The 11,311-nt window shown below is 37.0% G+C and overlaps 1 protein-coding gene across 1 annotated transcript; it reads left to right on the top strand.

Annotated features, from left to right (window-relative positions):
- Positions 1-6,489: 6,489 nt before the first annotated feature.
- Positions 6,490-10,483, top strand: lsm6 (LSM6 homolog, U6 small nuclear RNA and mRNA degradation associated). Its single transcript, XM_038271111.1, has 4 exons — positions 6,490-6,628; positions 7,025-7,124; positions 7,205-7,318; positions 10,291-10,483. The coding sequence occupies exons 2-4, from the start codon at positions 7,031-7,033 to the stop codon at positions 10,323-10,325; spliced, it is 243 nt and encodes an 80-aa protein (XP_038127039.1). The 5' UTR covers positions 6,490-6,628; positions 7,025-7,030; the 3' UTR covers positions 10,326-10,483.
- The last annotated feature ends 828 nt before the right edge of the window (positions 10,484-11,311 follow it).

Below are 11,311 nucleotides of genomic sequence, written 5' to 3'. Positions count from 1 at the left end.
AAACAGTTTTCAACTTTTTATTTTTTTAAATGTTACATTTTTAAACATTTTTTTTATTTCATAGAATTTCTTTACTTCCTGCCTAATTGAAAATCTCTCTCTCTCTCGACCAATCAAAATGTTGTTGCTAATGTCCAGCAGACCAATAGAAATGCGTCTTCGTTCCTCACTCCAGAGGAAAGCCCGCCCCCAGAAGTAATGAAAACGTAATCTGTGAAACACAATCTGAAAAGAAAGAATGAAATATAAAATGTGAGAAAACAGAAAAGTTACTCGGAAAAGCTTTTTTTTTATTATTGAGAAGCTTTTTTAAAGTTAAACTTCTTTTCAAATTTTAATTCACAAAACCTATTCTTCACTTTCCAAAAAAAGTTAACCCCTTAAGCCCTGAGGGACTTGGGAGCAAATTCCGCATGAAATTACATATAAATTAAAGCAAATACAGCTCCTAAACCTAAACTATAAACCGGAAATACAGTTTTTCATTACATTTTTAATTACATTTTTCAGGTGGAACCACTATTTTTAATGTCACCATGTCTGATTTATAGGTGATTAAACAAAGAAAAAATTTAAATTATTTAGCTTCGCCAATTTTTTTTCCAAAATAAACATTACGAAACACATTGAAACCCCATTTGAAACTCTGGATGAACCCTCAGACTTTATAGATCAACACCTTGACTATAATTAAAGCTAATTTGGACTGAGTAAGTTGAAGCATGTTTGTTTCACAAAAGTTTTAGTGGGCAGTGTGCTAGACGGAAATGTGATTTTGGTACAGTGCCCAAAGTGGCCGAATTATGCAAAAAAAAAAAAAAAAAAAAAAAACAACACTTTTTTTTTCCACTCATAAAAGGGAATCTGGTCAGACAAATTTACTGATTTACATGATTGGAGAACTACTGCATAAGACAAAGCCTTTGCTCCTAAGATTTAGCCATTATTTACCAACAATATCACCAAACTGAATAGAAAACAAGGATAACAGAGCAAGCTTATGTAACACATGCCGGTTACATCACCTGAAACGGTCGCACAATTACCTCTGACCCCTCCTTGGAAAGGTCTCAGCCTCTAGTTTCCAATCATGTCACCATTAGGGGGTGTTGCTCCCACAGAGTCTCACATTTCTGGTGTATGACTCATTTTATTTCATTCGTTTACACAGCTATAAAACAAAAAGTGAAAAAATAATTTGAAACATGTTTTAGAAAATTTAAAGCCCCATTGGATTAAAAAACAATCCACTGGGCTTTGCTTCCAAGTTTGAAGACATTTCGCTTCCCATCCAGGAAGCTTTTTCAGTTCAAAATGTCAGAATTAGCGTTGAGTTCGAAGCTTGATATAGTAGCCCAAAAACTTATTTTGGCTTAGCAAATTTGGCAAAGCAAATTGAACCAGATAGAAGGGTCCACCCTTAGGAAAGGTAAGTCGTTTGAGTTGGGAAACTGGGAAACAAAGTCCAGTGGATTATTTTGTACGTTTTTTGGAATGACTATGACCTGGATGACTGAGAATCTTCACAAGGATATACTTTGCTTGCAATAATGATGTAACACATTACACTCAATAAGCTTCTACTGCAGGGCTCCTGATGTGTAGAAACATTATTTATCCATCTAACTGAAGCCATATGTTGGAAAGAAAGGGCAGAGATTCCCTCACAGCCTCCCTCTTACATTGTAGATAATTATATTCAATATGCAGAGAGACGAGAATAGATGGTTGGGAACTACAATGGTTTGAAAGGAAATGGTTTAAAAACAAAGAAGACAGCTTGGTGGCTGTTAGCACTGCTACTTAACAGCAAGAAGATATGCATTTGTACCCTATCTATAAATTCCCCCACATGCTAAGAGCATGCACGATGGCGCTGATGCATGCAAAGTGTACCCTCCACCTCCCTTCCACAGAGCAGAATAGCTCCATCCATTTTTTCTTTTTCTTTGTGAAAATCCCAGGTGTTTTTTAATGTGTATCAGTACAATAAACCCATCAAATCTTATTTCGATCTATAAGCAGAGACATACTGATGATTTTATGCTGGCGGGTATGGTTGAAAAAAAAAAGGCGAGGAGAAGAAAAAAGGTCTGACATTTTAGATTTGAACTCCCACACACTTTCATATTTAATAATGTATAGGCAGCAGAATATGTGGCCATCGTTGACTTGCAATCGGGCGGGAAAATGGGACGCTGTATTAGCTATTATTTTAACCCACAGTGTCAATGATTATAATTAACCTCCTTCGAACTGAATGGCTTATTGTAATCTTTTTTCTTTGTTTTATAATGAAAACACACTTACCTCAGGGCCACTGGGACCCATGATTTATCTTTGTAGGATCTGTCTTAGTAAATGCTTTAAATATATATTTTTGGTGTGCAGCTACAAAGCTCTGCATTAAGGATTTGGCAGCACACAGTGTGCACACATATTATAAAATCCCTTTAAAAGAAGTTAATATTTAATCTATATCTGTTTTTGTTTTGTTTTGGGGTGGTGGTGAGATGACCTGTCCCCATTAATCTCTAACCAACAAAAAACACTAAGAAATAAGCAAGAAAAATTAAATAGAAAATAACAAGAAAAAACTTCCCTTATTTCAAATGAAATGATGTAATTCATCTTCTCCAACATCCATCAGGGTCATGGTGGGGCTGATGCCTATCTCCAGTATTCTATGGGTGTAAGGTCGGGTTACATTCAAATCAACGGAATTAAATTCAGTTTTTGTCGTCTTAACTCTTCGACTCTTCGGCATTCACTCACACCAAGCATGCAAGTAGCGAAAGTGGAGAGGAAAACTCCCTTTTAACAGGAATAAACAGGCTCAGTGTGAGCGACCATCTATAGAGGCCAACTGGGGTTCAAGGAAATAAAAGCAGACATAAACCTGTTTCAGTGGAAACCCACTAAAAATTGTGGGTTAACCCAGGTTTCTCAAACATGGCATTTACAAACATGGATCAACCCGCTTATAATCGGCATTTGGCTCCTTTCACATTGGGAAAGGCTGTCGGCCTTCATGGCCTCCGTCCCCCATCTCATTCTACATTCATTCTTTTTTTTTCTGTCTTTCTTCCTTTGATACTCTGATTCATACTTTTTGGGCACCAGGTCATTCATTCTGGTCTCACCGACTTGGATGGACTAAACCAGGGTTTCTTAACCCTGGTCCTCGGGACCCACTACCCTGTTTTAGATGTTTCTACTCAAGTATACCGGATTCAAATGATTGCATAACCTCCTCAACAGCCATCAAATGCTGCAGAAGCCTTATAATCACCTTTTCATTTAGGTCAGGTCTTTGGAGACAGGAAAACATCTAAAACATGTAGGACAATGGGTCCCGAGGACCAGGGCAAAGAAACCCTGGACTAAACCTGGACACCCAACCTGGTACAGCTGGGTGTCATTTACATCGCTATGGTAACATATGTTGTTTATTCCGATCTGTTAGGGGGAGCACGGAGATACCGAATGGTAGAGGCCCTAAGATCTACCCTTGGGGAGCGCCACATTGAGTTTCTATGGTTCTGAGGGAAACATAGTGACACTGAACAGTGTCTGTCCTTCAGTGGGATTTAAACCAGTCCAGTTCCGGACCAGAAAGGCCGACCCAGATTTTCAGACGCTCTGATAAAATGATCAACAGTGTCAAACGTTGCTATAAGTTCCAGCAATACCAGAACTGTGGTTCTTCCTCAGTGGATGTCATTGAGGTCAGTCTCTGTACTGCAGGGAGGAAGGAAGCCTGACTGGAAGACGATGAAGTTGCTTGTTGTCACAACTTTTTCAGTAATCTTACTGAGGAAGAGGATCTTTGAAATATGCCTGTAGTTCTGCAGCAGCAGCTTTTTCAAGTTGGTCTTATAATTACAGATTTTAGAACTTGGAGGAAAGCACCTGACAAAAGGGACGATTTTAGTATTAGAGTTAAGTCAGATGTTATGAGAGGCTGAGCTTTTAGGAAGGATGACGGTAAAACAAGGAGGCAGCAGGAGGAGGAGCTCAGCTGGTTTTTGAGTTCATTTGGTGAAACTTGGAAATTACATAAACTCATTCTCTCAGTTGTTGATATGAAAATATGTGGAATAAACTATGACACCCATTGACTGAAGGGGACCACTTTCATTCGAAATAATAACATCACAAAACAAAACAAGGTTTCCAGGGCCTCTCTCTCCCTCTCTGTCAGATCACCTCCATGCCTGTGTGTGCTGTTTTTATCAGTATAGAAATAAGGAGAGTCCAGAAGATTGGGTTGATTTGAATTTTTGCCTTCTGCATCTTCTCCTGTGTTCCTGTCGACTCCTGCAGTCTCCTAGATCAGCCCCGTCCTAATAGTTGCATCAGCTTTGGAAAGAAACATTCAGTTTTTCTGTGATCTCGTATTTCCTTCACTTAGTAATGACTGTCTTCACGATACGGTACCATGATCAGGCTGTGGATACTAATTAAACGGTTCTCCTGACGGATACTTTAGTGCCGTGAGATATTTTGGATCATCTGTAACCTCTACTGAAAATGATGGCTTTAATCAAAGGATGAAAGTGAGCACATGTCAGCAAAAGGCAGCTTGAGGAAATATTAAACTTTATTTTTCATTCATATTCCTCTCAATTGACGGCAGTTGTGAAGCAGAGAAGACTGAATGAGTTTAACAGAATTTGCAAAACTGCAAGTAATTTATTACCTTTTTTTTGTAATAAATGTGTCTGTTTTTTTTGTTAAGGAGAATTTATTATGGTTTCTGTTTTAGTTTGGTTTTTTTATCTCTAAAGGTTGTGTACAGTTTTAAGTGCCGCTGTGGCATTTAGGATGGTATTCTATTCACACTAACATTTCAACTCGGGAGGGAATAATGCATTTTTATAGATAAGTTTTGATGTTTTTTATTTCATTATTCTACAAAAAAAAAGCATTTCGATTTGTTTAATTCGAGAATAAAAGATCACATGCCAACCTTCAGGAAAAGCAAACCCAAATTCCCTAAAAACCGGAGCAAAGTGTGATGAAATAAAAATAAATCATTGTAAGGGCACAAAGGCCACCTTTGAAAGCCAAAAAACAAAACTGCTTGTCTTTTCTTTCCAAAAATTTCCCTCAAAGCGAACATCAACAAATGGAACAGGGGACAAGCGGGAAGAAAAACTCTTCATTGAATATTCATTCACCGGTGCCTAGGTGTATACATGGCTCTTAACCACTCTTGTTTATGACTTAAGGACTTGTAGTACTGACCTTAGTTTAACACAGCCGCAGATACCAAATTAACCTCTAGCCTCCACAGGGCTAGCCATGCCCTGCTAACAAGCAACCTGTCTAGACACACAAGAAGTACTTTATGATTCCACCTTTCACAATCCCCCCTCTTACTCCAGGTCTCTCTCTCCTTTGTTTCTCTCTTACCTTCGCTCTCCACCTCTCTGTCTCCACTAACACCAACTGGCACGTCCTCTTGCCCTCTATCGTTCTCCTCACCATTTCATCCTTGTTTACCCCCCTACACCATTTTTCATGTACCTCCCAAGCTGTGCTGTGTTTGGGTCACGAACTCAACAACCTGAGTTTATGAGAGGAAGGAATTTTCCTCATCCTTCACAGAAACGCTCTCAGACACATGATAAATAAAGTTATATCGTATAAACATGCATCATGAGGCTTAGATTTTATGCCAGAATAAAAAACAGGTTAAAGTTTCTATGAAAATGTTTTATTGTTCTGAAATCTTAATGTTTTTGTCTTAAAAAAAGGGGAATTAAAACATTTGTATTATCAATCTATCAAATGAATGTATTCTAATTTCATCATTTACTCATGAGTAAATGATAAAAGAAGCATTATTAGTGCTATTTAATATACAGTATCACCAGATATTTATATTTTGTCACACACTAGAGATTTTTAAACCACAAAAGATACAGACACAGACTGAAATTACCTGAAGGTATTTCTTTGGTACATTTTGGAATCTGCTCTGTTTTACTATATCAGTATAGTAATTTTACTACCTCCATAATCTATCTATCTATCTATCTATCTATCTATCTATCTATCTATCTATCTATCTATCTATCTATCTATCTATCTATCTATCTATCTATCTATCTATCTATCTATCTATCTATCTATCTATCTATCTATCTATCTATCATCTATCTATCTATCTATCTATCTATCTATCTATCTATCTATCTATCTATCTATCTATCTAGATAATGTATATAGATAGATAAATGTAGATAGATTGATAACTGTAAATGTACATAGATAGATAAATGTAGATAGATTGATAACTGTAAATGTACATAGATAGATAAATGTAGATAGATAGATAGATAGATAGATAAATAGATAGATAGATAGATAGATAGATAGATAGATAGATAGATAGATAGATAGATAGATATTGTGTTTGAATTTTATTTTAAACACTCTAATTCCTTTTTTGTCATCCTTTCAGTTATATAAATTAAGTCTAACCCTGGTTCTAAGGGTGCTCAGCAGCGTCAATTGAACTAGTTCGCTTTTGGAATGTTTGTCCTTACACGGTTTCCGTACCTACAAGTAGCTGTTTGGTTCGTTCGCTGCCTTTAGTCGTGTGTTAAACGTTTAGCAGGTGAGTGAAATGCTAACAGAAACGTGGCTTTTGTTAAGAAAACTGAAGACTTGGATGTTTGTAGAGTAGTTTGGTTTTATCGACACAGTTACGTTCAATTTATTGTTGGTTTCATTAAATGTTTCTGCTCTTTAGCCGCGGACAGACTCAATAATGGCTGGAGGTAGCCTGTTAGCTTTATTAGCCATAGCAGCTAACTAAAGCTAGCTAGCACTCTGTAACTGTGTTTGGTCAAATATGCTTAAATACTTTTATTTGAACTTAATGTGTGTTTATTTTAATGTTGGCTACATTTTAGCGAGCAATTGTGATTATTTTTTTTTTTTGCCTCGACAATGTTTGTCGTTGAGATACAAACATGCAATAAAAAACACCGTTTGTTTTGATCTAATTCAGATCAAGATGAGTTTGAGGAAACAGACCCCCAGTGACTTCCTGAAGCAGATCATCGGCAGACCTGTGGTGGTCAAACTGAACTCTGGCGTCGATTACAGAGGTACTTGAGTAGCTCTGTGTAATCCTGCATCAGTGCAGAAAGTGTGAAGGGAAACCCTGCTGATGCTTGTCCCTATTCAGGTGTGTTGGCCTGCCTGGATGGTTACATGAACATTGCTATCGAGCAGACAGAGGAGTATGTTAACGGGCAGCTCAAGAACAAGTATGGGGATGCCTTTCTGAGAGGAAACAATGGTAAGGTTGCTCTTTCCTAATAAACTTGATCAAACGGTGACGATGTATATCTAGGAAACTAGATTTTTCACTCTAGATACCAAAGTTGAGAAATGTTAAATATCTCATTTGTCAAGTTTGAAATATTCAAATGATAAAAAGATTATTTGAAAAGTTGTTTAAACCTTTATAGGACGAAATACTTTGAAAATCAAAATTTTAAGCCAATAGTGTTATTGGAATCCAGAACAAGACCTTATTACCTTTAATATGGATATTTGGATGGCAAGAATTAATGTCAATTGAAGAAAAATAATAAAAGTGCCCTATAAGAAATTCATGGAAAACACAGAGTAAAAGAAACACTTTTTTTTGGTACAACATAAACTTAGAGGCAACGCAGAAAAAAATGTTAGCAGGGTAGAACGTAAACATATAACAATTGTGTTAAAGTAACTAAATGTGATTAAGTAACTGTAGGGCTGCAACTAACGATTATTTTAAAAATCGATGAATCGACCGATTATTTTTTCGATTAATCGATGAATCGGACAAAACATATTTTTTATATTAACCTCTTTATTCCAAAAGAAACATTTTAGACAGAACAAACAAGCACACAAGTACAGGTTGCTCATTAACTGTACTGGTGCGATATGAAAAATAAATGTTTGTGTTAAAACTACACAAACTTACATGAGAAATGTAGCTGAACATCCACAAAATATAGGCTACTTTGTTTCATAAAGCAAATAAAAAGACATTTTTGTTTTTATAAGCCCCTAAGGGGCTCAAACAATAGGCCCCCCATTTCAACAAATGAGGTTATTTTAGACTAGAAGAGTTCTGCCTTTTAAGACAGGAAAGTATAGCAGTTAAAGTTGCTACTTGAGAAAATACTGAACCATAGAGATAAAAATAGCCCTGTGATTCAAATTATAAATTGTATTTGGAATAAAAATGAGAGAACTAGGGGTGCTAAAAAACACATCCCCCAAAGACAGATATTTACATGGGAATGTGGCATATAATTAATTGACATATTACTGATCTGGCTGGATTTTATTCTGCTTTACTTCCATAAATTGCAGGATCTTCTTTTCTTTATCTTTGCCAGAAGATTTAAACTCTAAAAGCCTTGCCCTCATAATTTGCAAGTTAATTTATTTATAAAGTAAATGTAAACGCTGCTTAAGCTAATTCAAATGAAATTAAAAGTAAAATAAGTAGCCAACCTTCTCACTGTCTGTAACCTACTAACACGGTAAGGAAAGCATCAGATGAGCTACCTGAGAAACTAACGTTACGTTTCCCCACTTTAAAACCAAACAAACACGGTGGTTCCGTGCCATGTTCATTTGTTTAGACAAAAGTTGCATGTTACGACTTTTTTCGCTTTACAAAGCGCAGGCTATTTTAATTATTGTGATCAGTTTGCGCCGTCAATCCCGGCGCGTGCCCGCTTCATTTGCAGTCTGGACGCTGAGAGTAAACATCCTGCGGCTCTGACTGCAGCGCTGAGAGGGACTCCTGCGGGAGCGGCAGAGCGGGGTGGGGGAGGCGCCCCACGGCAGAGTAGGAACGATACATGCTTTCACGTAAGAGTCTCCAAAAGCCGCCAGTGACACCGTAAAAAGTCACCAGATTTGTCGCTAGTCGCTTTTTTGAAAAATAGTTGCTGGGGGGGTCTGAAAAGTCGCTGAGTTGGCAACACTGCACCTGCGGCGCTGACTCGCTCTGCCGTATTTTTTTTCTTCTTCCCCCGTTTCAGTCAAGTGGCAGTGATGACGGCGGCGCCGGATGACGCATTAATCGTGCGACACAACTAAGCAATGATGAAATTCGTTGCCAACACTTTTAAAAGTCGATTTTTATCGATTTTATCGATTCGTTGTTGCAGCCCTAAGTAAATGCCAAAAGCGGTTGCATTATTTCTTTTTTTCAGTGAATAATGCTGATACTGGCACTTAGATTTTTTAGTTTATATGCCTACATATAATTGACTAGGCTTATTAACTTTTTAATTTCACTTTTTAATTACGGTAGCTTTTTCCCTTTTTTTTTTTTTTCTTGGCTTGTTAGCTTTTTTTTTCAGCTTAATCTACAGTAGGTAATATATCATTAAAGGGTTCATCTAAGTTCTCAAAGGCCCAAATAAGATGTAAAGCCATGTAGCCGTATCTTTACTGTATGGCTGGATATAGATCTTGTGCTTCCAGATGTCACATAGGGACGGGGGGACTCCATTTGTAAGAGGTATGCAAGTAATCAAAAACATTAACTTGGTTTATAAATGGCTAATTGGTTTGTAATGTCTACATGTGATTTCAAAGAAATGCAGAGTACAGTTCATTTGGACATGGGTCCAACTGATCAGTGTTGCCCATATTCTTGCAGCTGATGGTTTTCTTCCTCCCAATAGAGGATAAAAACGACCCCTTGGCAACAAGTTTTAGCGGTCTCAACTGAAACAAAAGAAACATCTATGACCAAATCAAACAAAGCATCAACAGTTGAGTGTGAATCCTGCTGCTGAGTTGCACTTAACGTCTCTAGGTGGGATTAATGTGGTTCCAGTGGAGCAGGTGGGTTTTGGACATTTAAGGCAGAAAAACTAATAACTATGTACCCATCTGCTGTTCAGAGCCGCCCGCTCAGGGTGGCCTTTTTAGGTGGGGTGGTGGCGCCGCTGGAGGTGCAGCAGACGGTCTGTGTGTGTGTGCGTGGGTGGGGGTGCTTTAGGAGTCATTATATATGGAAATCAAGCTCTACGTTTGGTTGGACTTTGGTCGGGTCACCAAACTGGACTGCAGATTTGGGGTAACAATGGGAATGATGTCTGCAACTGACATTTAATGTGCAGAATTCAAACTGTTTATATGGAGAAAACACACCTGAAGAACCTGCTAAATTAGCATCTTCCTGTAAAATTAGAAGAAATAAAAACCTAAATGTTTTATAAAGCTGTGAACCTTTTTCTTCTTCTTCTCTAGTTCTGTACATCAGCACCCAGAAGAGGAAGGTGTAACAGGATGAAGATTTATTCTACCTGCAGCCATGTTCAGAGAACTGTCTTTATTTTTTTCTGTGGTTCTTTAAAATGTTTTTTTTTTAAATGACGTAAATAAGTTGTGAATTTTATGTTTTCATTGTTATGATAGAAGGAATAAAGTTCTGTTGAATGAATTTGATGAAGTTTCTCTGTTCTTAGGCCCAACAGTAACATGAGCATTAGATGGTTTAAGGGATTAAAAAAAAATCATGGTTATTCAATTATAGAAATAATCACCTAATTTGGTGATTAGAGTAATGCTACACAGACATAAGATAGAACTCTACAAATATAACCTATATATGAATAACAAAAATAGATAAAATGTCGATTATTTGTATAGCAGGTGAGTGAAATTTGCATTTTTTTTATTTGCAATTTTTTTTTGTTCTGTATTCCAATTTTTGGAAAAGGATACCTAAATTTTATTTCAAATGTCTTAAATTACCAAAATGTACCAAACAATGGTTAATATTTTGGAGTTTTTGACATTCCTCTTTGAATAACAAACTTATACGGAGCTGACAAGGTAAACGATACGAGATCCTGGTGTGTAAAATGTGTATTAAAAAATAGATTTAGGATTATTCTAAACATAATTCTTCCCCCCTTCCATTATGATGGAACCTGCTTTATTATATTTAACACATATTTACCAGAGCTGCCAATGAGTCCTACATTTATAATCTTCCTCAGTCATGGCCGGTTTTAGACAGGGGGGCCAGCAGAGGCCAGGGCCCCTTTTAGAACAGGTCCTGGCCCTCCTGCCAAAAACGTACACTGCTAGAATTTCAATATAAGTAGGTACATTTTTCTTAAGTTTTCTCCTTTGATTTAAGCAGGTATGTAGATAATTTACAGATGTTATAAGATGATTAAATCTTAAAATAAGAACAGCTACATGACCTGTTTCAAGTGGATGATATGACTATACGAACAAAAATCCTCTTTCCACAGATCAT

The sequence above is a fragment of the Cyprinodon tularosa genome, unplaced genomic scaffold, assembly GCF_016077235.1.
Source record: "Cyprinodon tularosa strain WSP-4 unplaced genomic scaffold, ASM1607723v1 ctg79, whole genome shotgun sequence".
NCBI classification, from domain to species: domain Eukaryota; kingdom Metazoa; phylum Chordata; class Actinopteri; order Cyprinodontiformes; family Cyprinodontidae; genus Cyprinodon; species Cyprinodon tularosa.
This window is presented reverse-complemented; position numbering and strand designations above follow the sequence as displayed.

Excerpts from the sequence above, each read along its gene's own strand:
- lsm6 (XM_038271111.1), top strand. The coding sequence starts at position 7,031 with ATGAGTTTGAGGAAACAGACCCCCAGTGACTTCCTGAAGCAGATCATC. Across the intron at positions 7,125-7,204 it reads CTCTGGCGTCGATTACAGAG|GTGTGTTGGCCTGCCTGGAT; the intron begins GTACTTGAGTAG and ends GTCCCTATTCAG. Across the intron at positions 7,319-10,290 it reads CTTTCTGAGAGGAAACAATG|TTCTGTACATCAGCACCCAG; the intron begins GTAAGGTTGCTC and ends CTTCTTCTCTAG.